The sequence below is a fragment of the Beauveria bassiana genome (assembly GCF_000280675.1).
Source record: "Beauveria bassiana ARSEF 2860 unplaced genomic scaffold BBA_S00007, whole genome shotgun sequence".
Classification (NCBI taxonomy): domain Eukaryota; kingdom Fungi; phylum Ascomycota; class Sordariomycetes; order Hypocreales; family Cordycipitaceae; genus Beauveria; species Beauveria bassiana.
This window is the reverse complement of record NW_007930842.1, coordinates 852,614-876,612: the sequence shown is the minus strand read 5'-3', so window position 1 is coordinate 876,612 and position 23,999 is coordinate 852,614. Positions and strand designations below refer to the sequence as shown.

General features: G+C 54.2%; 9 protein-coding genes across 9 annotated transcripts; 4 read left to right on the top strand and 5 right to left on the bottom strand.

Annotated features, from left to right (window-relative positions):
* Window positions 1-752: 752 nt before the first annotated feature.
* On the top strand, window positions 753-1,928 carry BBA_03505 (Beta-lactamase-type transpeptidase; the record flags this gene model as incomplete). Its single annotated transcript, XM_008598602.1, has 1 exon — window positions 753-1,928. The coding sequence occupies one exon, from the start codon at window positions 753-755 to the stop codon at window positions 1,926-1,928; it is 1,176 nt and encodes a 391-aa protein (XP_008596824.1).
* A 330-nt stretch (window positions 1,929-2,258) lies between these two features.
* Window positions 2,259-4,062, bottom strand: BBA_03504 (DUF1237 domain protein; the record flags this gene model as incomplete). The annotated part of the gene is made up of 3 exons (XM_008598601.1): window positions 2,259-2,557; window positions 2,623-3,830; window positions 3,935-4,062. The coding sequence occupies 3 exons, from the start codon at window positions 4,060-4,062 to the stop codon at window positions 2,259-2,261; spliced, it is 1,635 nt and encodes a 544-aa protein (XP_008596823.1).
* Window positions 4,063-4,845: 783 nt separating this feature from the next.
* Window positions 4,846-6,345, bottom strand: BBA_03503 (histone acetyltransferase; the record flags this gene model as incomplete). Its single annotated transcript, XM_008598600.1, has 1 exon — window positions 4,846-6,345. One exon carries the CDS (start codon window positions 6,343-6,345, stop codon window positions 4,846-4,848), a length of 1,500 nt encoding a protein of 499 aa, XP_008596822.1.
* Window positions 6,346-7,060: 715 nt separating this feature from the next.
* BBA_03502 (exonuclease-like protein) lies at window positions 7,061-8,071 on the top strand (the record flags this gene model as incomplete). Its single annotated transcript, XM_008598599.1, has 1 exon — window positions 7,061-8,071. The coding sequence occupies one exon, from the start codon at window positions 7,061-7,063 to the stop codon at window positions 8,069-8,071; it is 1,011 nt and encodes a 336-aa protein (XP_008596821.1).
* A 154-nt stretch (window positions 8,072-8,225) lies between these two features.
* Window positions 8,226-9,870, bottom strand: BBA_03501 (cyclopropane-fatty-acyl-phospholipid synthase; the record flags this gene model as incomplete). Its single annotated transcript, XM_008598598.1, has 4 exons — window positions 8,226-8,336; window positions 8,398-8,653; window positions 8,707-9,380; window positions 9,469-9,870. The coding sequence occupies 4 exons, from the start codon at window positions 9,868-9,870 to the stop codon at window positions 8,226-8,228; spliced, it is 1,443 nt and encodes a 480-aa protein (XP_008596820.1).
* Window positions 9,871-11,509: 1,639 nt separating this feature from the next.
* Window positions 11,510-15,884, top strand: BBA_03500 (MCM2/3/5 family protein; the record flags this gene model as incomplete). The annotated part of the gene is made up of 5 exons (XM_008598597.1): window positions 11,510-11,648; window positions 11,748-12,067; window positions 12,244-12,315; window positions 12,878-13,185; window positions 13,244-15,884. 5 exons carry the CDS (start codon window positions 11,510-11,512, stop codon window positions 15,882-15,884), a joined length of 3,480 nt encoding a protein of 1,159 aa, XP_008596819.1.
* Window positions 15,885-17,066: 1,182 nt separating this feature from the next.
* Window positions 17,067-20,704, bottom strand: BBA_03499 (uncharacterized protein; the record flags this gene model as incomplete). Its single annotated transcript, XM_008598596.1, has 3 exons — window positions 17,067-19,963; window positions 20,026-20,503; window positions 20,642-20,704. 3 exons carry the CDS (start codon window positions 20,702-20,704, stop codon window positions 17,067-17,069), a joined length of 3,438 nt encoding a protein of 1,145 aa, XP_008596818.1.
* Window positions 20,705-22,129: 1,425 nt separating this feature from the next.
* Window positions 22,130-22,837, bottom strand: BBA_03498 (mitochondrial F1F0 ATP synthase subunit F Atp17; the record flags this gene model as incomplete). Its single annotated transcript, XM_008598595.1, has 5 exons — window positions 22,130-22,155; window positions 22,220-22,285; window positions 22,368-22,518; window positions 22,693-22,707; window positions 22,790-22,837. 5 exons carry the CDS (start codon window positions 22,835-22,837, stop codon window positions 22,130-22,132), a joined length of 306 nt encoding a protein of 101 aa, XP_008596817.1.
* A 334-nt stretch (window positions 22,838-23,171) lies between these two features.
* BBA_03497 (NADH-ubiquinone oxidoreductase 21kDa subunit) lies at window positions 23,172-23,884 on the top strand (the record flags this gene model as incomplete). Its single annotated transcript, XM_008598594.1, has 3 exons — window positions 23,172-23,359; window positions 23,419-23,523; window positions 23,575-23,884. The coding sequence occupies 3 exons, from the start codon at window positions 23,172-23,174 to the stop codon at window positions 23,882-23,884; spliced, it is 603 nt and encodes a 200-aa protein (XP_008596816.1).
* Between the last annotated feature and the right edge of the window lie 115 nt (window positions 23,885-23,999).

Here is a 23,999-nt window from a genome sequence, read left to right as displayed (position 1 = left end):
TTGGCCAGGATTCAACCTGGTATATTTACATTTAAATTGATCATTATTCGCCATGTGCATCCCTTGTCTACGAAACTATGTAGGTGCCGGAGTTGGGCTATGCTCACGAGGTGTAAGATGGAGCGACAAGAACCTGCGAACGAGACTCCGGGGTAACTAACATATTGGCACAGTATCTCGGAACACACAAAAAACTAAATCGATAGTTACACCAACCGTCTAAAGATACAGTGCAGGACCAGATCAGCACACCGTGTGTAATGTAATCAAATAACTACCCCGCGGCCGCCAAGTCGTGTCCACCTCTCTCCGCAATTCCACCAGGGAGGATTACGGACCTTTGCAGAAGTCCGGTCGCATTGAGCTACAGGACGGTGTCTTTTTCTGCGAGATTGTAAAAACCCTTTTACGGCATAGTACATCTACCACAACTGGCAAGATGCTCTAATTAGCTCACGTTATGCAGGTCGGCTAGGCCACATTAGTGCATGAGCCGGCCATGGCTACCGACATGAATAGAACTATCATTTGTACGTGGGTAGCGGCATGTAAACTGGTGCCGAGGCGTTGATCATGTACTCCGTACAATCAATCCCGGATCCCCGGCCCCGGTCGAGCATGGTATCTAGTACATATACACAGCCACGCAGTCAAATGATTTCGGGACAGCTCATCCTCAATCCCTTTATATAAGTCATCCTCTTGGACGAGTACGGCAATTACAGCCGGTACGAGAAACAAAAAGAAAGATAATGGCACAAGTCCAAGGCACCTGCGACGAGCGCTTTGCGGCGCTCCGCACCATTTTCCAGCAGCGCCTGGACTCTGGCGACGACCTCGGCGCCTCCATCACCGTCGACCTCGACGGTCAAAACGTCGTGGACCTCTGGGGCGGCTACACGAGCAGCGAGCGCACGCAGCCCTGGGAAAAAGACACGATTGTCAACGTGTGGTCCTCGAGCAAGACCATCATCGCCCTTGCGGTGCTCATGCTCGTGGACCGGGGCCTCATCGACGTGCACGAAAATGTGGCCGCGTACTGGCCCGAGTTCGCGGCCAACGGCAAGGAGCACATCAAGGTGCGGCACCTGCTCTCGCACACGGCGGGCCTGAGCGGCTGGGAGGCGCCGCTCGCGCGCGAGGACCTATGCAACCGCGAGAAGGTCACGCGGCTGCTCGCCGAGCAGGCACCGTGGTGGGAAGCCGGCGCCGCCTCGGGCTACCACTCCCTCACCATGGGCTTTCTCCTCGGCGAGCTGGTGCTGCGCGTGACGGGCCGGACGATGAAGCAGTTCATTGCCGACGAGATTGCCGCGCCGCTCGGCGTCGACTTCCAGCTCGGCGCCGCCGAGGAGGACTGGCCGCGCGTGGCCACGCTCGATACGGGTGGCCACGGCGACATGACGCTGCCTCCCGGCGCGCCCGAGATCACTGTCAAGTCGCTCCTCAACCCGCAGCCCAACGGCAACAACGCCAATTCGGAAAGCTGGCGGCGGGCCGAGATTGGCGCGGCCAATGGCCACGGCAACGCCCGGGCCCTGGCCAAGATCATGTCGGCCATTTCGCTCGGCGGCGCCGTCGACGGCGTGCGGCTGCTGTCGCCCGCCACCATTGCGCTCATCTTTGAGGAGCAGGCGCACGGCGTCGACATGGTGCTGCACAGGAACGTGCAGTTTGGCATCGGCTTTGGCATCTGCACCGCCGGCGACTCCGCCGTCAACGAGACCCTACCCAAGGGCCGCATCTGCTACTGGAGCGGCTGGGGTGGCTCCCTGGTCGCCGCCGACACGGAGAGGCGCCTGACCTTTTCGTACACGATGAACAAGATGTGGATCAACGCGGGCACAATAGGCAACCCAAACACGCGCGCATACGGCCGCGCCGTCTACGCGGCGCTGGGCGTCGAGGTGGGCACGCAAGAGCCTTGAACCAGATGAGCCGATGCCAGGCGGCTGGTGCGTTGAAAAACGGCTATATATTGAAGATAGATTCTAAATCCACTTTCAAGCAAGATATTCATCTTGTGTGTGCATGGAGAGCAAGATGTACTGCCCTACTTAAGCCATTTCTGCTGTGCCGTGATGTCAACGCGTGGTTCAAATTGCATATGCTCCTTGCGCAGCTCGGGAGCGAATGCGGTTAAATTGTCAATGTGTTGCGTCATGATCGGTTGCTATATCCGTAGTCACGAAACTGTGTTGAAGGCTAACAATGTATAATCATAGGATACTTCATAAACGTCGTCTATTTGGAAAGGGTTATGCTTTTCCGCCAGCCGCGCCAATGTGATAGGGAGCCGCACCACTACCAAAGATGAGATGTGGCTTGCGCTTGGCCAAGTCGAGAATGGTCACGGCAAAGACACCGTTGGCCCAAGCAAACCAGCTGCGTGTGTATTGGGCGATATAGTTGACATCGACACTCTCATGAACGAGACCTTTGGGGGAGGCAGCGAGAACCATGTTGACGCACGCCATAATCTCATCGTCGTCGTCGGATGTCTGAGCTTGGACCAGCAAGCTCATGGGCCAGGCATTCTTCAAGCCAATATGGGGACCTATGAGCCCACGTTAGAGTGCGCTACACTGCAAAGGTCTGTAGCTTTACGAGAGTTGTTCTCACCTCCAATGCCCTTAAACTTCTTTCCAGTCAGGTAGTATGGGTTTCCTTTCTTGCTAAGAAGCATCTTGCGTGTATTTTGGTAAATGGGGTCCTTGACGTCGACAAACCCCATCAAAGGCAAAGCCAGCAGCGAAGGATAGTTTGCATCATCCATGATGATAGAGGAGCCAAAGCCATCCACTTCATAAGCAAAAATCTTGCCAAAGGTCTTGTGCTCAATGACGCCGTGCTCCATGACACCTTCACGTATCGTCTTGCTCCACTTGTCGAGCTCAGCGCCGGCCGCATCCTTGCCAATTTTGTTGAGCATGGCAGCAGCGCGGCCTAATTCGACAGACATCATAGCATTTGCCGGGATGAAGAAGCCGAGAATGGTGGCGTCGTCGCTGGGTCGAAAGGCCGATCGCACAAGTCCGGTGCCGTTGTTGAGAGGGTTGCCCACGCCGAGAAGGTTGAGCGTCTCGGTACCTGTATTGGTCTTGCGCTGAAAGGTGTACTCGTTCCTAACATAGTCACCATCGTCGTTGAACGTAGGTTTCGACTGTTCCTCAAGGACCGACAGGACAGCGTCCACAGCAGAAAGCCACCGTTTGTTGACGAAGTCGGAGGAGCCCGTGTGTTCGTAAAAGTCGTTGCCAATCTTAAGAAAGTGTGCGAGCGAGTCGAGCTCATACTTGCACTCAAACACGGCGCTGGGCTCATAGGCCGGATAGACGACATCGTCTTGGCCGTTGGCCGAGACGGGCAGGTCGCTAATCGGCGGCGGCTGAAAGGCGTTGCAGTATGGCGCCTCAATGATATACTCGGACTGAGTGTTGATGGCGCCGAGGATCAGTTCAAAAATGGCCGAATCCTTGGAGGCGAGCTCCTGGTAGGGGCGCAGCTGGTTTGTCGAATCGCGCAGCCACTCGGCAATAATGTCACCGGTGATGACAAAGCTCTGCGGTCCATTCCAAGCGTCGTCGTCCTCGGCCCATCGTGAACCGGTCATACGGACGAAGCCCTGATCCTTTTCCTTGCTGTGGAATTTGATCGTTGTATCCGTGGTCGATGGGAAGGCGTTTTCAAACAGGCGCGCCAAGTCTGCATCTTTCATGCGAGAGGTGACGTCGTGAATCACATTCTCAATGGCGTCGGACCGAAAAGTTCGACATTCGGGGGAGGGTCTTTGGAAGGGAAGCTTGAGCTTGCCCGTGCTCAGAGGGTGACTGCAAATCAGTTAGCTGTGCGCCAGGCCATCGTTGCCGCGGCTTGTCCTGGTTCCTCCCTTTGTTTTGTTTGGCACACAAAGCGTCCACCAGTATAGACTTACTGTGGATAGGTGGCGTAATTGGCGTAATTTGGACAGGCCTTCTTCAAGAGAGCTTGCTTGGGCTTGCTGGCGTCTGCATCAACAGCGACAGCGACAGCCATCAACCCAGCGAGCCATCGCGCAGCCATCGCGTTGGTCAAACCCGGGGCCTCGTTGCGAGTTTCGTGGTGTCAATTCTCGACTATTAGCCTGATTGGCAATGATTAGGACGTGATGTGATGTGATGCACAAAGGCATTCGAAAAAACACGAGTAGGCAGCTTATGTGGTTGTAGCTTCAAAGTTTCAAAGTGCCAATGGAAACGGACTTTGGTCGTTGATCGTCACAGCCCAGCGAGTTTATTTTTAGCGAGCCGTTCATAGCTTCATTAGCGCTACCAGGTACCTGCAGGCTGCCGTTACAATTGTCGACTGCCGACTATGGTAGCTGCACTGCATAACTCTTGTTGATCACTGGGCTCGATATCTAGCATTTGCTTTTCGGGATTTGGATTGATTGTTTCACCAAGAATGAAAAGGATGAAGAGATGGTCGGCGCGCAAACATACCTGAATATCTTGCGCCGCTCTGTCACACTGCAGGATCGAATTTCACTCTCACGGCTTCGAACCACTGGTACAACGGTTAATAAATTAAAATTAGTCGTACTTCAAGGATCATCCATTGTCGCCATCCTTTCGTCACAGACACTCAATCATCACTAGTTGGGAGCGACGCTACGATATTCATTGGTTCGCCTGCAGGGTACCCTTTTCCGTCAGGCTTGGTCAACCTCTAAAAAAAACCACTGTTTGTTGCGATTCTCGCTGCTCATAGTTTATTACTAAAATGGGTATCATGATATATTGAACCTATGCTGAAAACACCGCTGCCAACTCGGAATTAAAGAACCGCAAAGAACCGCACCGGTGTTTACCACCCCCACGTACGACTAGATGCTGTAAATACGGGCGGCTTCCACTGCACCTTGGCAGGATCCAGCGTCCGTCTTGGCTTTAGCAGTCGCTTTTCGCGCTGCTCTATCAGCTTCTCCGGTATCACAATCTTGTGATCACTCTTGTGGTACACCTGCATCTTCATCGCCTGCAACGTGTGCTCCACGTCCACCGTCGTCATCGCCAGCGCCGACGAAATCGCCTCAATCGTCACTTTTTCGCCGCGCTCGCAGGCGCCCACTAGCAAGTCTAGAATATTCTCCGCCCAGTACTGGCGATAACTCAGTAGTCCCAGGTCGGAGAGCGGCTTCTCGGGCGAGCCCAGCTTGCCTTCAATCTTGGACAGCTCGTACGAAAACTGGATAAGCAGTCGTCCGTAGCCTTTTCTCTGATATTGCGGTAACGTTAGGATACACGCAACATTGTATCCATCCGCGCTTTCCTTCTCCTTGGAAAAGTATCCGACAAAAGGGAAACCCTTGTCTGTGCGCGCAGCCATGACGTAAAACAGAAATGGATCGACGTCGTAGTACAACGTCTTATGATCCAGAAACATTTTGGAGACCAAGCACAGGTTTCGGCACCACGTGCGTTGACGTCTACCATCAATTTCAAAGAATGATACATAATCGTCTCTGTATATTTCGTTGCCAGGCGGATGTTGTAGCGTGCATTTGCGGCGATGGCGGTTGAAGGAGAACTCGTCTCCGTAGTAGCTGAGGCAAAACTCGCAAATGAAGATGATATCTTCACCACTAAACGCCTCTGGGTACGGCGAAAAGTACCAGGGAAACAAGTCAAACTTTCCAAACTGGACCTTGGATATATTTCGAATACGCGAGACTTCGGTCGGGTTCTGCGTCATGGAGCCCGATGTTCGGAGCTTCTCGATTTCCTGCTCGCGGCTGAACTCCTCCTTATCCTCGTCCTTTTCATCGAGATCCATTTCGTCGCCGCCCGCTGGTGTCGCCGTCGGGGTCGTGCCCGGCCCAGCGCTGTCAGGTGCCTGCGAATCTCCATCGGGGCCGACCGACGCAGACTTGCGCTGCGATTCGACAAAATCGCTCCATGGATGGGGTGTCGTCGTTTCTGATTTAATAGAATCTTCACGCTTACCAGGTCGCTTCTGGTTCTTCTTGGCAATAATGGATTTCCTGGCCGCGCCCGACGGCACTTTTTTCTTGGCCTCCTTTGGCTTGTCCTTTTCCGGGTTCGGCCACTCAACCTCCTGCGACAGGTCGATGCGCGCCAGAGGAACCCATTCGTCGAGACGTTTGTTGAAGTTGTCAAAGTTGCAGTAGAACTGCTTGCCGCTCTTGGTCTCTTTGATGCTCAGGATCTCGGCGCGGCGCGGCTGGCCGTCCTTTTTGACCCAGGCAATGACACCGGTCGCGAGGGTGTCAGGTGTCGCAAAGGACTTGAGGCGCGGCACGTCAGCGCCGACAGCTGGCTCGCCGTTGGATGGGCCCGCAGCCATTTTGTTACAAAGTGGTTGGTACGCGGGCACAACTGATGAAATAGGAATTGCTATGCGATGCGCGCGCGATGGAAAATGATGCAGATGGCGACTTTGGTCTAGGATGCGCAATGGCAGAAAGGCAGGTTAGTGGTGGGTGGCGACTAGTTGGGCAGGCGGTGGGAAGCCACCCCATGCCAGTAGGTGCCTAACTTACCAGTACAAGTAATAACAGCAAGCCATAGTTATTGCAACTCTTCTTCGTCCACGTTGGCGTTTAGATAGATGCGTCGAAGCAAGGTGTCACAAAATATGCAACAGCCAAGGCTCGCAAATTATTAGGCACCTGCGCCAGTAGAGTAGTTTTACTCGCTTTTACCGCAATCAAACGTCGTGTGCATCCACGGCTTCTTCTCATCATCGGAGGTAGAATAGAAACGCAGAACAATGTTTGACGGCTGCATTTTTCATGACAATATTTTAGATTTTACTTTCCTTTTTCCTAACTGTAGAAGCATTGTTTTATCCCATGGCTGGCGTATCGCTCGTCGATATCAAACTACTCTGTTGTCACTTACACCAACAGCGGCCCACACATTTCCGTGGCTGGTTCGACGCCGCCCAAAAACCGAGATTTTTGGTTCTACCATTGTCAATGCGGATTTGGCAAACCACCCTCGTCCGCAGACTACACTTTCCAAAACATCACTATGAATTAAAGATACGGTACTCTATAATGGCTACCCTATCTTCCAATTGGAAAAAGCTCCAGGCAAAGCTGAAGGCCGATTCAGAGGCCAAGCCCGGTGTGAAACGCAAGGCAGACGACGACATAACCTCCTCTTCCGCTCCCGACAAGGCCAAGAAGTTAAAAAGAAGTACTGCCACCAGCAGCAATTCAAACGTTACGGCGAACAAGGGCCCGCGGGAATCCAAACTCGGGAAATCAAAGGGCATTGGCAGCAAGATGGGCGCCGCTCAGAGCAAGATCGCCCAGGGTGACCACAAGCACGGCGTCAGCCCCTCGGCCGCTGTCTGGGCCGCCGGCAACGACATATCTCCAGAGGCGCTCGCTGAGGCGTACCAGCTGGGTTCGCGGGACAGCTCCATGGTGCTGTCAGCGCAGCATGATGAGATCAACCGGGGCCTGACGCCCGGGCTCGAGCTGGGCAAGTACGTTGCCATGGACTGCGAGATGGTCGGCGTCGGCCCCGGCGGATACGAGTCGGCGCTCGCGCGCGTCAGCATCGTTGATTTTCACGGGCGGCAGGTCTACGACTCGTACGTGCGGCCGCGCGAAAAGGTGACGGACTGGCGCACGCCCGTGAGCGGCGTCTCGCCGCGCGAGATGCGCAACGCGCGCGACTTTGCGACTGTGCAGCGCGACGTGGCCGGCCTCCTCGACGGCCGCGTGCTCGTCGGCCACGACGTCCGCCACGACCTGGACGCGCTCGAGCTGAGCCACCCGCTGCGCGACATTCGCGACACGGCCAAGCACCCCGGCTTCCGGCGGCACGCAAACGGGCGCAGGCCAGCGTTGCGCGTGCTGGCGCAGACGCTGCTGCGCGTCGAAATCCAGGGCAGCGCGCACTCGAGCTTGGAGGACGCGCGCGTGACGATGCTGCTGTTTCGCAGGAACAAGTCCGAGTTTGACGTAGATCACGCCAATCGGTTTGCGCCGAGGCCGACGGCGGCGATAGCAGGCAGTGCAAACACGAAAAAGGCGAAGAAGAAGAAGAAGCGGTAGGTAGGATAGTTGTCGTTATCTTGTCAGAGTCTATTGTAAAGCCAACGCAAATCGTGTATATAAGCTGCATCTAGATACCCCCGAGCACCTGAAAATATAGAGCCATGAATAGCATTAAAAATGCACCGAAAATGCAGTCGCTGCCAGTCGGCCGTTACAGGGGAATGCCCTCCATGAGTTCAAGCGTGCGCTCACGCCCTACCGTAATTATGACGTCGCCAAGAGTCTTTGTGATGAACCCTGCCTCGCAATAGGTAAAGTAATACTGTGATTAATTAGCAGTTGAGTTGCCGTGGCGTACATATCTTTTCAGGCATTGTGCTTACCTCCCACTTTCTTTTAAAGACGTTGACGGCTTCTTTTGTCATATCAGGATGCTGCTTGAGAAGAGCCGGACGAATCTTGCTCTCAAAAGTGCCCATGAATTGCTCGCGCCATAAACGCAACGTTCTGGCGTAGTGGCCGCCAATATTTTCAAGATTTTCGACAATGAGCGTGCCTTTGGACTGGGTAGTGATATGATTGAGGAGCTCCGTGATCGAGGGGAGGTAGCCTCCAGGGAAGATGTAATGCGAGATGAAGCTGGAAAGCGGTCAGCAACGAAGATGGCCACCAATAAAACAGAAAAGACCTACTCTTCCGATTTGGCGTATGCCTCGCATCGGCATTCTGGCATTGTGATGCACTGGAACATGGCCACTCCGCCGTCTTCCTTGAGAAGCCTATCAATGCAGTCAAAGTATGTGGCCAAGAATTCCTTTCCGACAGCCTCCAGCATCTCAATTGACACAATCTTATCGAACCGTTTCCCTTCGGGTAGCTCGAGCTCTCTGTAGTCGCACAGCAAAACGGTGATGCGTTCCTGCAGTCCGGCAGCCGCTATCCGATCCTCTGCCAAGGCTTTTTGTTCCTTGGACAGCGTCAGGCTAGTTACGCGGCAGCCTGACTTGGACACGGCCTCGATGGCAAAAGAGCCCCATCCAGTGCCAATCTCCAAGACGTGGTCGTCAGATTTGAGTTTGCAGCCGTCTATAAAGCGATGCAGTTTACGGAGCTGTGCAGTCTCGAGCGACTCTTTAGTGTCTGTGTTTGCAATGTCGTTCAGTCGATCCCATACGGCACATGAATATGTCATGTCCGGGGAGAGAAAGGCGGCAAACATGTCGTTGCTAATGTCGTAGTGAGCGGAGATGTTGAGAAGCGCGCTGCCCAAGGCATTATTGGCACGAGCTAGGGCGGAGATGGCGGCCGAGACGCTAGATATCCAGGTCGTGCCGTTTCCTAGGCAGTCTCTATTGACGATGAAGAGCTGCAGAGGAAGAATTAGCTATCTCTTCAGCACAAGAGTGAAAGTAAAGTAAATGCATAGATAACAGCGAGTGTGAGCGCAATCGTACTTGAAAGAAAGACGTCAGATCCTGGCATTCAAAGTCGCCAAGCATGTAGGCTTCGGCGAATCCCATGTCACCGAACAGAAACAGGCGCATCCAAAACGCATCATTCTTGACAATTAGCTCGACCCGAGGGAGTGTCGTGGCATGGCGCGTTGCGCTGGCCTCGACATTGGACAGATCTGTGGTGCCGTCGAGCTTCTGGCCAAAGATGTGGCGTGTGCCGGCGGGCTCGTCGACTAGCAGCAGCGTACCGGTTTCGATCCTGGAGAGGATGGAGAGGATGGCCGGACGCGCAACGGCCAGCGCAGGCTTCCAAGTGAAGCCACCAATGGCTCCTCGAGCGACCTCGACGGCGCGGGTGGCCGGGGCCGTGACGGCGGCGGGCAGCGAAGGGAACGAGACCATTGCTGCAGGCGGCACGGATATTAAAGATAGATAGAGAGACGAGGGCTACGTCTGGGTCGCTACCTACGGCCGCAAGCTGTTCAAACGTTGCTGCATCTAGAGGGGGAGGGGGAGGGACAGGCGACAGATAATAGTTATACCGGGTCTGTGGTTCCCGAAACTGTGGAATAAGAGTGAGGGGAGCTTGGACACAGACGCACAGGTTGGGCGGCCTTCTGACAATGCCGATTGCCGGAAACATTTGGCCATCCTACGAATTGGGTATCACATCGCCAAGAAGCGGAGCGCTGCCGCTGTGCAGTGGGCGCGCGATGACCAGATGGGGGTGATGATGGTGTGGGAAGGCTGGCAAACCGACGCTGCTGCAGGGCGATGGGGGTTTGTGTTGGCACGAGCTGCGATCGGGCTAGAGTACGGATACCTTGGCAAATTAGACAGGATGGATGCCAGAGAGGTAGGTAGAAAGAAGTGGGAAAAGTAAGCGTGTACTATTCTTCTAGTGGCCATGTTGGGCTTTCCACAGCGTCATTGATCAGAAAGAGGACCGTGGTTTTTTTCTGATTTGTCGACTGAGGCTGAGCTAAATATCGCCGCCCCCTCCGCACACTAGTTATCTCGCGCGACCAAGTTTCCAATGCCGATGCGTATCCATACCTGATGACATGATTCCAAACCATTTTAACAGGGCTTTATTAGACCAATTCCTCTTTGATGATTAGTTCGTGCTCGCACACGAGTCACAACCAGGCATAGCGGGGATCAAGCTCGGCGGTGACTTATTTCTACCATCACCAACTCCTCGATTAGCGGATCATGCCGTTCCCACGCAAAGGGCGTGACATATTGCGCAAACACGGCGAACCGTGCGTGTCAAGTTGGTGTAAGAAGACGGTGATTCCTGAAACTGTCCATGTTACCGTGTGACCATAACTAGGCTGTAAGGTCCTTGACACGGTCCCAGCGTTAGAATGGCAATTAAGACGGAACAAAAAAAAAAAAAAAAGCGACGCGACGCAGCTAAAGAAGCTAAAGACTGTTAAACTTTTTTTCGCCTTGTGTATTATCACAAGCCACCGAGTTGTTCTCAACTTCGACGTGCCTTAGATCTTCCGTCCTCATCATCCGCCTCATTGTACAGTGTACAGTTGTTGTTCATTGGCTATCCCGTTGGCTGCTCCAACGTCGCAAGCTTCCCTCGCCACAGTTCATCCTGAGACAGAGGCTGGATGCAATATACTCGGGGCGAATCCCGGTTGGTTCAAGTTCAGAGTTACTCCATCCGGGCGGCCCTTAGTGGTGCAACTCGGATCACAGAGCGATGGCATCGGATCCCACGTACGGAAATATCGGGTAATTAGTCAATGCCAACAACGGCATTTCTTGATAATCGACAGGGAATGAAACCCTTGTCCGGATGTCGGCTGCATAATCAATTTAGTCGTTGGAGGCACAGGTATCCGTAATTTAGTCGGTATTAATAGGAACGTGGCTTTATCAGTACAAGCCGTGGTGGGTCAACTATCAAGACGCGCTGGCCCAGCGCGTCACGACTGACAGACAAGTGACAGACTAGCACAACGACAAGCAGAAACCTGGTATACGACCAATTCTACGCCTTGAACCGCCAATTACTCTCAGTATGGCAAGTCCTCCGATGCTTTCCATCGAGAATGGCAGCGAACCAAAAAAAGTGACGGCCAATCTGCTGCCGTGCCGCATACATCACGATGGCTCCATCGACCCTGTCGGCGCATACTGGAGGCCCACGGACAATAAAGGTACCTTCTTGACCACTGCCAGCCGAAACTTACAAAAGAGCAAAGAAAGAAAAAGAGATCCGAAACAGCACATAATCTAATACACCATTCATTCTACAGACAACAGCAAAGAGGCGTACTTTCGCGGCCGAAGACTAAAGGGCAAAACGCTGCCTCTGCCTCAAGGCTATCGCGGCTTGGTCCTGGAGCGCAAGGCCGACGAGCTGAAAAAGGAAGCACAGCAGCCTTGCAACGGAGAAGCGGCCGACGATGACGATGTGGTTGCCATGGAGACTGTGGGCAAGATGCAGGCGACGGGCGAGTTTGACGAAATGGTGATTTGGTCACACGAGTCCATGGCCTCTGCCGCCGCAGATCCCTACGTGCGGAGCATTGAAGAGTGGCTACAAGTGTCTGAAAAGGCAAGGCCTGCGATTGAGGTTTCATCTGGATGTTTGAAGATGGACGACTAACGTGGTACAGATACACGGCTTCGAGGACGAGAATAGCGACAAGACGAAATGAAGACGGCTCTTCTGCTTTATATCGCCGCAATAATACCAATTGCTATCAGGGCTAGGCTCTATTTGACTTGGATGCCTGCTATATGATATAGTGGTGGTCTTCTCAGAGCTACGAAATGTTGACTGGCCAGCCTACCGGTGCAGACGTGACTGTAGCCACAGACGTACATGTCGTGGCAGTCTTTAAAAGTGTCATGTCAATCTCGAGAGTTGTCGCAACATTATTCGAATACGTCCAGGCCCATTGCAATACTCGGAAATGACCTTTCGGGCACAGCCAGCATTATACTGCCTCGCAGGCGAATTAACGCCGATTAGCTGCTCTCTCTGGGACAACACTTCCGAGGATCACAGAAAATCAAGTACAAATAACACAAGTAATAAAATACAATTTCGAGTCAACCTCCTTTTTTTCGCAAGACTGCTCTTTAATACGCGTGCTCCCTTAGCATGGAGCATGCGCTCTGCCTAACACCAAATCAATTAAAGTCGCGTCCAACGCTGCCCCTCGGACGCGTCACGGACGCGCTTTCGCGTAAAGTGTTTCTCAAGTGTCCCACCCTGCCCTCATACTTCCATCGCTTTTCACAAACTTGCATTGGGCTTCAGCCATCACCCCTCTCCAGAATATTCCACGAACTTTGATACGTCTCACCACACGCCTGCATCGTTGGTACCTGATTTCTGTGCACTTTCTGCGGAAAAAGCGACCTTACGCACCCACAGACGCAGCGCACACCGCTCACAACACCACGCATCATGGCTCCCTCGAGCGAAGCCGGGTTCATGATGTCGGACGCCCCGTCTATCGCGCCCGCGCATCGCCGGAACTTGGGTTTTCCATCGTCCTCGTCTACACGCCCTCGCGGTCCCCCGTCAGAGAACCCCGGCGCGCCCAGTGAAGATGGAACCGAGGGCTTCGCCGACGACCAGATGCCACGCACCGCCCGTGGCAACGGACAGGGCTTCGTCCCCCGCGTGCAGGACCGCATCGGCGTTCTTGTCCAAGAACATTTTGCCGCTTTTGTTGAAAGGTGCGAACTTTGTGCAGCTCGGCACGCGGAAGAGTGATGCTAATGAATACGGCAACAGCTTCACCGAGGAGCCTGTCCTTGCAGCCGCCCCGACCTCTAGTGCAGTCACAACCGACAAACTCTACATTGCCCAAATAAGAGCCATGCGCGCGTATTCGCTCTCGACATTCTACGTCGACTTCAAACACCTTGCATCATGGGAGAATGGCAGTTTGGCTGACGGCGTTATGCGCCAATACTACCGCTTCCTGCCCTTCATCACTGCCGCCCTCAATGAGCTTCTTGCCAAGTATGAGCCTCAGTATTACCGTGACCACAGACAGCCCACCTCCACGTCGAGCGCCGTGTCCACATCAGCGGCCAGCCAGGTGGGCTCCGGTACGCAGTCCGATTCTACGCATCGCATGAACGAGCGCCAGCAGACCGACAAGCTCTTCTCCGTCGCCTTTTACAACCTGCCGCTCGTCTCGCGCGTCCGCAGCCTTCGCGCCGCCAACATTGGCCAGCTGCTCTCCATCTCCGGCACTGTCACCAGAACCTCTGAAGTCCGACCCGAGCTGTCGCTAGCCACCTTTGTCTGCGAGGCTTGCCGCGCCGTCGTGCAAAATGTTGAGCAGACATTCCGCTACACCGAGCCTACACAGTGCCCCAACGCCAGCTGTCAAAATCGCTTGGCCTGGCAGCTGGACATCCGTCGCAGCACCTTTGTTGACTGGCAAAAGGTGCGCATCCAGGAAAACAGCTCCGAGATACCCACTGGTTCCATGCCCCGTACCATGGATGTCATTCTCCGTGGTGAAATCGTCGACCGCGCAAAGGCTGGCGAAAAGTGCATCTTTACCGGCGCTTTGATTGTCGTTCCCGACGTCAGCCAGCTGGGTCTTCCCGGTCTGAAACCTAGTGCGATTCGCGACGACCGCGGTGCGCCGCGTGGCAGCGAGGCAGGCGGTGCCGGCATTAGCGGTCTCAAAGCTCTCGGCGTCCGCGATCTCACCTACAGACTGGCCTTCCTCGCCTGCATGGTGAGCGCCGATACCACCTCCGCCGGCAGATCTGCCGCTGCCGGTGCTATGGACGCCATTGCTGCCCTAACCCGGAACACCGATCCCGACGACAAGCAAAGCGTCGAGCAGACTCAAGCCACTATTCTGTCATCCATGAACAACGCCGAAATCGAAGATCTCCGAGTCATGGTGCACGGCGACCACATTTACTCCCGCCTAGTGCAGTCCATTGCGCCGATGGTGTATGGACATGAAGTCGTCAAGAAAGGCCTTCTGCTGCAGCTGATGTCTGGTGTTAGCAAGACCACCCCCGAAGGCATGCAACTGCGTGGTGATATCAATATCTGCATTGTCGGCGACCCATCTACCTCGAAGTCGCAGTTCCTCAAGTACATTTGCTCGTTTGCGCCCCGCGCTGTTTACACCTCGGGCAAGGCATCTTCCGCCGCTGGTCTGACGGCCGCCGTCGTCAAGGACGAGGAGACGGGCGAGTTCACCATTGAAGCCGGAGCGCTCATGCTCGCCGACAACGGCATCTGCGCCATTGACGAGTTTGACAAGATGGACATTGTGGATCAGGTCGCCATCCACGAGGCCATGGAACAGCAGACCATTTCCATTGCCAAGGCCGGCATCCAGGCCACGTTGAATGCGCGCACCAGCATCCTCGCGGCCGCCAACCCCGTCGGCGGCCGCTACGACCGCAAGGCGACGCTGCGCTCCAACATCAACATGTCAGCGCCCATCATGTCGCGCTTCGATCTCTTCTTTGTCGTTCTCGACGAGTGCAATGAGCAAGTCGACCGCCACCTCGCCAAACACATTGTCGGCATCCACCAGCACCGTGACGAGGCCGTCGAGCCAGAATTCAGCACCGAGCAGCTGCAGCGCTACATTCGCTTCGCGCGTACGTTCCGCCCCGAGTTCACCGACGAAAGCAAAGAGGTGCTCGTCGAAAAGTACCGCGAGCTGCGCCAGGACGATGCCCAGGGCGGCATCGGCAGAAATTCGTACCGCATCACGGTGCGCCAGCTCGAGAGTTTGATTCGTCTGTCTGAGGCCATTGCCAAAGTCAACTGCGTCGAGACCATCAGCCCGGACATGGTCGTCGAGGCGTACAACCTGCTCCGCCAAAGCATCATCTCGGTCGAGCACGACGACATCGAGATGGACGCCGACGACGACGACGACGAGCCTGAGAGTGGCGACGTCCTCCGCCGCGCCGCCGCCGCCGCTTCCGGCATGGACGTTGAAACAGGCGACGACGACGCCCCCATGCAGGACAGCGCCGCCACGACCGTCACGGCTGACGCCAACGCCAACGCCGCACCATCCGCGGGCCGCGCCAAGCACAAAATTACCTACGAAAAATACATCAAGATGGTCAACCTCTTCGTGCACCGCATCAACTCGGACGAGAGCGGCAGCGGCGACGGCGTCGCCGGCGCGGCCCTCATCACCTGGTATCTCGAGCAGATCGAGGCCGAGCTTGCCGGCGAGGATGACTACCACGCAGAGCGGGCCCTCGCCGCCATGGTCCTCAAAAAGATGGTCCGCGAACACATTCTCATGGCTCTCCGCGGCGAGGGACTTGCCGAGGCCGACGCTGCGGTCCCGACGCCGTCGTCTTCGGCGGCTGCGGACGGCGACATTGTGTACGTGCTGCATCCCAATTGCGCTGTGGAGGACCTTTGAGGAAACAAAACGAAAAAAGGTATGGCTTGGGCAGGGCGAGAGGGGGAAGATGCTCGGGGGTGGCCTCGAGTGCATCAAGTATGAGGGTACATGGAGTATGAGTGATGGCTGGTCTTGTTTCTCATGATGATGGCGCTCGTTTCTGGTCTTTCATTTTGACATTGTTGATGAATATGTTGCTTCATTTGCTTATGGATAAGTTATGACATGTGGGTAAGGCGGCATGGGAAATTTTCTTCATGGCAGATGGCATGTAATTTCAAGGGTTGGTCCTTTGTTACTGTGATTCCAGAGGGAAACGATCAATGATTAGTTAAAGCTTGATGGCGTTGGGTGAAACTTCTTTACAATTGTAACAAGACAAAAACTATTCTTCCTCATTCTTCTTCTCTTGCAATGACGCGTTCGTGTCCATGTATCTGTCTACATGTCCCTGTCATGTGAACCAACGTCACAAAAGCGACCGGAAGGGGAGGTAGAGATGAGCTCGCAAGCAGCTGTCCCGTATTCTGCTCCCTCCTTATTATCCCTATTTTCCCTTCGCTCTCTCCCGTCGCCTTTTCTCATACTTCCAAAAGGAAACCTTCATAACGCATCCCTTCTGCAGCCCATGGGCACTTGCCGGCTTGCCTTGCCCTATCCGCCACTCCCAACTTCGAAACCCACAGCAAGATCAAGTTTCTTCAAGGACACGTCAATGGTGTCAAGAAGAAAAATACATGGTTCAATCGACCAAGAGAAGAACATAGTTTTGTCTCGTTCCAGCTCATATAGTGATCAAGGCGAAGAACACTTCAAAACTCTCAAAGAACATGGAAAAGAAAAGACATAGAAAGAGAGAACATGTTCTCATGCATAGAGCTTTGCTAGAACAAAATGCGCCGCGTCCGAAGGAAACTTTCAACAGTGAATAGAGGGGCGGCTATCGCACAGTGCAAAGCTAAAAACCAACACAATCGTTCCATTTCGAAGAAGCACATGTTCAGAGTACTGAAAGGTTATACATTTTAGCTGGCTACTCCGTCTGAGTAGCAGCATTGATCCGCACTTGGGTGCGATTCGTGATGGATTGGTATTAACGCCTGCGGCGCTTCTCGCGCAAACAACATTTCCCGTGATAGATGTTTGATGCCGATTAATCGTCAAGAGTCGGTTCCAAATGACTACCAGCTAGGAATAATACTAAGCCGAGAGCTGCGTTTGAGCCTGGGCTCGGCCCGTATTTCGGTTCCAGTTATCAGAAGGCTTCCCGCGGTAACCGCCACGGTTGCCACGACCGTAGCTTGTAGGCGAGTCGCCGTGTGAACTCGACGTGTCCCGTTTGCCGCCTCGTCCACCGCCGCGATGGCGAGGAGATGATCGGCTGTTGCCACAGCCGCCACGGAAAGAGCTTGCTGCTTGTGCAACAGTAATAGTCTTCTGCTCCTGCATGCCCGGGAGATGAACACGGATGATGCTAGAGTTGCCGGACTGCTCATCAGCGATCCGGAACGGCTCCATGATAGAGGCATGAACAAGGTACCGCTTAGGCAGAGACTTGAACTGAGCCACGGCGGGTTGCCAAGCTGTATCAGGAGTCTTAGTAGGCAGCCGAATGATGGGAAGAGATCCCATTTCTTGCTCCTCAAAGCATTCCTCAGCCATTGGCTTTGACTCGGGAGGCTTTGGGGCAAACACAATCCGCTGGCGTTGAAGTGGGCTGCCCGGAAGAACAACTGTTGCCGTAGTTCCTGGTGCGTTGTGCTCATAGCCAGACCGGCTAGCAACATTAACAACATACATTGGAATGGTTGGCTTCGGGGGGGAGGTCTTGTGCAGTAGGCTATTAAATCGATCTTGCCATTGTTCTTGAGAGCTCTCGGCGCTTCGTTGAGACTGATGCCCGTATGGCTGAGGTCCACGGCCGTTGGGCTGTCCTCTGTTACCCCAGACAGTTTGCTGTCGAGTGATTGCCGTCTGGTGTTGAATGGCAGACGGTGGAAGCTTCACAATAGGCTGCGGCTTCGGTAGCGACACATGGGGATGCCTGGCATCGCCTTCATATGCCGGATGGCCCTCCATGGTGGGTGGGGGAGCTGATGGAGACGAGGGTCTAATTGTATCCGGCGGCGAATCGAAGCGCTGCTCTCTCGCGGGGAAAAAGCGAGAAGTCCGTGCTTGTGATGACGTGTTGGTATTCTGTGATAGCAGATGAGCCGGCGCAGACCCGATGACTCCTGCAGGAGCGGTAGGGGGTGGCTGTTTCGAATGGCTCGAGTCTTCTCTGGTCGGCTTCCAGGTATTGGAAGTATGCATCTGCACCTCGGTGGCATTCACCACTTGGCGTGTGCCATCACCAGGTGTATGCACTTGCCGCCAAGTTTCTTTGATCACAGGTTGAGCATCATCCGCCGAGAGCCCTCTTTCTGCTAGCTGGCGTTCCATGTTGGTGTGCTCGGCTAACCTGGCAGCACTCAGCCTTTTGTCGTTATCGGCAACAGCCGCAACCCATTTACTAGCAAGATCTGTGCCAGAGGCATCATAACGTGGAGCACGGGATCCAATGGGTGCTGCCTGCATTGCTGCAGGCAATGACAATGGCTGCGGGCCATTGTTGGGCTGAATGTTAGTGCCGGCCGCGCCGGGAATACGTCCCAAGTCGGGATTGAATGTCCCGTTGCCAAGGCCACGGTCGTTATCTGGAGAGCCCCATACATTTCTCCCCAGGCCGTTTGCTCCAGCTGCCCAAGCAGATAATCGGTCTGGTCGAGGACTAGTGGCAGCCCATGTTTCGGCAGGCTGCTGTTCCTGATTCTGGGAAAGGCGTCTCGACAATGAGTCTTTGGTGCTCGCACCAGATTGATGCAAAGGCTCTCCATCAGTAGGGCCCTCACGACGATGAATTTGGGTCGGCTTAGATTCGTCGCGATTCACGCTTTCCTTCTTATCGTTCTTCTTTTCAGGTGCAGGGCCGAGCATTTCAAGCTTCTTCTGAATGCGTTCTTTGCGTGCCGCCTCCTCGCGAGCGACTTCTTCTTGTCGACGTTTTCGAGCAAGCTCAATACGTTCCTTCATAAGCTTCTTCTGATACTCGACATCGTCTTCATCAGGTACTTGAGATTCCACTTGCGTCAGGTCCGGCATTTCCATGTTTGTCCAGGCAGAATGCTGGCGACTAGGTCCATTCAAGTTTTGATGGTTGAAACGGCCTTCGTGTGAGCCAGAAAACGATGGCCGACGAGGGCCGCGATCGTCGGTGATGTACTGCTGCTGGCCTTCAGGAGCACGAGCGCTACGCTGGAGAAGACCGCTGCCGCCGCTTACAGTGGATGACGCCCTTCTTCGGTTGAAAGAGCCTTCTTGGTTAGTTCGGCTAGTCTGAAAAGCGCTGGAAGGCTCGGGCTGATCTAAGGCTTGTCTCTGGAGGACTGCAGGTTGTCTGCCTGAGTGATCCGAAAGCATAGATCCCCGACGGTCTGGGACAGGTTCAAGTCGTCCCGACTGAGAATTATAGAGTTCACGGCCACCACTACCACCGTGGCTATCTCTCCAAGAAGAACGATTGAAATCATCTGCGGCAATCTCCTTGGGCGGAAGTCCCGTCATCTTTAGCGGCGACGGCTCCTTATAAGAGCCCCGAGGTGATCCTGCCGATTCACTCCAAGGCTGCTGTGGCCTGTCGACAGGAGGCAGCTGGGCCCAGGGCGATTTGGCGGGAGCAGGCGGCTGTGGTGGCTTCGCAACGAGGGCAGGGCGGTCCTGACTAGCGCCTTTAAGAACAAGACCCTTACCGGAAGGTAGGCCAGCAGGTTTCGGCGCAGGGTAATCTGGTTGGGGAGTTCGTCCAGACGTTGCATACGTCGAGTGAAATCTATCTTGCGAGGCCTGGGGCTCGTCATGGGGCGGGTGTTCATCAGGATGTGGCAATTTTGTCTTAGTCCCGTCGCCCCATGTGATTGCTTCTGGCGCCCAGTCTTCATCATCATCGTCAATATCTGCCCATTTGTTCTGCCCTTGTGCATCGTCTTCATTAAGGCGACTAGCCATATGAATGCCGTGATTCTGGAGCTCTTCGTCGGTAAATTTCTTGGGCTCCGGCGCTTTTTAAATTAGTAAAGATAGAACAAGGCTTTCGAGACTAGATTTCAATGCGGGTACGTACGTCGGTTCTTGTTCCAAACTGCGTTTCCATCTGGTACAGATCCTGACTTGCCGCCGTTTGTGGTAGCGAAACGCGGCATGGAATCGCGCGCGCCGCCGCCAGCTTTGACGACAAGCCTGGGTCGAGATGCCGATAACGCTGATGACCCGGGAGGTGGTGTGCTAGAATCTCCTGATGGTCGTTCTGTCGCCCTTGAGGGAACACTCGAACTGCTGGCCTTGGCGGCTAAGAATGTCCTATTGACGGAGACGGCCTTAAACGTGGCAGGTTTTCTAGCGGCAGAGCCTGTTCGGCTGTGGCTCTTATCGCCATCCTTTGCTCGCGAGGCTTCCGTATCGGATCCGCCACTAACACTAACATCGGTGGAATGTAGTTGCTCTTCGACATTGGTGATGCGCTTGTTGGCTATGTCCTCGAGGTTGTGGAAACTGCCGTTTAAAGCAGAGTAATCGACGCCATGCTGGGCACCGTTGGGATGCTAGACAAAAGAAGGGGCGGGTCAGCTTTTTCATGTCGCTCGCCATGATGGTTCAGGGCGATGCCAGCTATTTGGTCACAAAATACGGCTGGCGCAAAACGCGAATGAAGTTGCGGCTTCGCAACGGGCAGCACTCACGTTGCTCGGTTGGTGCGGGACAGAAACTTCAGCTAGCTTGTTAAATGCAGGCTCTGTGGCCATCATCCGTCTTCGATTTAGGCGGGCGCCGGTCGTAAGGGGGAACAACGACTGCTGGGCCAAGTCGTTTGTGGGCAGAAGCTGCTCAGCTACGGACAGTTTGACGGCAGAAACTGAGACGTCGAGGCGGATACGAGGAAGCGGCCGGAGATGAGGGTCTGGCGGTCGGCAACAGATGCTTTGGTTTCTGATGATGCGAACCAAGGCCTTGGAGAAGATGGAATACGATCGCGGTTGTCAGGGCGGTGCCGAGCCTCGAATTGGTTTAGGTATGGGGGTGTGTCGCCAGGTGTGACTAAGGCAGGGTGAGATACCTACCTGCCTATGGCTGCAATGGAGGTTCCTGCTTTTCGCCTTTGCGGCTGGGGGTGCTCGATGAATCAGGGTTAGCGTTGAATTTTAGCTGCTTCTAGCACTGCCGCCCAAAGCATCGGCTTGCGGGCAGTCAGGTGACACTTTTGTAACGCCTCGTTGAACACTAGGTAAATTGAAAGCTCTTATGCTTAGATACACGCAATTTCTAGCCGTATCACATGGTCTTTCGAACTGTTATAGTCATTTGCTCGCCATTTTTAATCGAGGTCCACTGCATCATGGCGCAGCCAACGGCTTGCTATACGCATAATCACACCCCTATCGGCCACCCGCAGGATAATGCGACGGCTCGGGCAAACACTCCGCTGCGCCACTCACCTTGTTGTTTGTGTTTGGTGTCTGACTTTACATGAAAAGCACAAAATTCTCGTCAGAACGTTATAGTCAAGCGTTGAGAGAAGCATCGAACATCGTCGTTTGCCTGGTCTTCTTTTTTCCCCGACGCGGCGTTTGTGAACCTTTGCCGTGTTTCACACCGCGGCCCAGGTCATGCATCATTACTGCGTTGCGTCAGCCACCGACTTTTTCTCATGCCTCTTCTCCTTCAATGCATTGCTGCACTCTCGGCCTGCAGAGCTTCAAAAGAAATTCTGATTCATTGCTATACTTGCCAGTAGCGGTGAATTATGCGCGCATCATGGCCCATTTATTGTCAAGCTATTGCGGCCTAACAGTGGCGTCTCCTGACTGACCAGTGCCCAGCTCCACGCAGCATTGCAGCTCTAACTTAACCACGGTGAAATATATGGACAACTCTGTCCAGCCAACGTTTGCTTTATACGAAGTAGTCCTGAGAATAGCTTCCCCTCCACAGTGAACTTACAGTCACTGTGCGAAACCTTCTCAACCGTACGCAAAACGGCTTTCGTACTCCACACCACCTGATCCGAACATGCACAAGTCAATCCGCGACAGCGTCCAAACGTTTCTTCAAGGAATTTGAGTTGTTACAAAAGGAAGTACAAGGTGCGGCATGACAACACCCTCTAAGAGTCTATTTACACAGCCCTTCCGTTGTCACCGAATGTTCTTCGCTTTACCGAGGAGGTTCTTTTAATGAGCATTGTTCTTGTGGTGGCCTGCAAGTCATCAGTTAGCCAGAAGTTCCTCAATCAGCGACGCGACATAGCCAGTTCATCTTACGCAGGTGGAAGTAATAGTTCTGGGCGTAACCAATGCCGACGAGAAAGACAATGGCGTGGATGATGGCTAGCAGCACGTTAGCTAAGTCGTCCTTCATATGATGGGCGCTTCTCGCAAGAAGGCCGCATTCTTGAGCATGTATCCATACGGGTAGCTGAGGCCTTCTTGCCAAAGTAGCGAGCCTGGTAGCGGCCGAGAAGACCCTTGGCCTTGGCCTCAGGGGCGGCACCACGAGGAAGCTTCTCGTAGAAGCTGACGACACGCTGCATGCGCAGAGCGTCAGGAGCGCCACCAATAGCCTAATAATTTTGCAGTGTCAGCGTCGGTAATTTCCATCTTCGGCGATGTTGCGCTTGTCTCGCAAGCTGTGGCATGTTCGGCGCGTCTCGGCGATAGGTCAATCGGCCATTGGGATGCGTTTCGCATCGCCAGCGGCGCCAGAGTCGTCGGAAGTGGTGAAGTTGTGTGCGTACCTTGGGAGAAGCAACCTGATTCAATTCTGATTAGCAATTGACTGTTGAGACGAGCTCCGGGGCATCATGGAGCCCGGCGAAAAATAGTGCGGCTTACCTTGGGCGGGATGAGGGTGGAAAGACCACGGCGGGTGACGAAGCTCATGATGGCGGTGGTTATTTAAAACCCGTATACAATGCAGTAGAAAGGAAATTTCTGCCACTCCGTTCCGTCAATCGTCGTGCGAACTGCTCAATTTCAGATTGCCTTGCAAGTTGAGGGTGGTGGTGCAGCTGCTACAGGCTAGAGTTGCCGTTCCGAAAAGCACTCGTCCGGCAAAACATCGCTCCGTTGCAACCTAGCCAATCAGCGTCCACCCTAAGTTGCTTTGCATGTCGCCGACACCGAGACTGTGCTCCATTGTCTATCAACGCCGCACTGCTCATCTCACAAAAAATCGGCCTTCGTCGACGTCAATCGAGTCGCCACCACAGTCACCATGGCCACCCTCCGATCTCAGGGCGTCGCCCGCATCTTGCGAACTGCTGCCGCGCCTCGTGTGGCCGTACCTATGACTGCACAGCGCTTCCAGAGCTCGATCGCGAAGCACAGCGAAAAGGAAGTTACTGGGACGCCCAGCGACGCCAACCAGCCTGACTTCGACACTCCCCACGACAAGGCCACTTCGTGAGCGCCGCTGATCCGCTATAAATATCAAGTCTTCAATGGCGCTGACCATGTCATAGGACCTTTACTCCCGTGCCCAGACACGCTCAGGACGGCACCGACGATGTTCGCTCGGCCGCCGTCACCTCCGGCGCCCCCATTGAGCTCCAGGCTCGTACCGTCAGGTAGGTCTCTCAAAAATTACGATTCACTTAGAAATTTCTAATTTGCAGAAGGATATACAAGGAGTCAAAGGCCGCCACACAATCTGGGACCTGGAGGGGCCACGATTGGCGAATGGACTGGGACATTCTTCCCAAGGGTCATCGGTGGGAGAACCCTCTGATGGGATGGCAATCGTCTGGAGACTTCATGCAAGGCACAAATCTCAACTTCGAGACCAAGGAGGACGCCATTCACTTCGCCGAGAAGCAGGGCTACGAATATTTCGTGCAGGAGCCCAACGCCCGCAAGTTCACCCCAAAGGCTTACGCCAACAACTTCCTCTACAGCGCTCGTAAGCTGAAGCACATCCGCACAAAATAGGTCTGGTGCCATTGTCCCCGAAAGACTGTGTAAATATATATCTTGTTTCCATTTGACAGGTCTTTTCATACTTGTTTCACCAATGCTGCCGTCAGCTATGGACGTTCAACCTTGC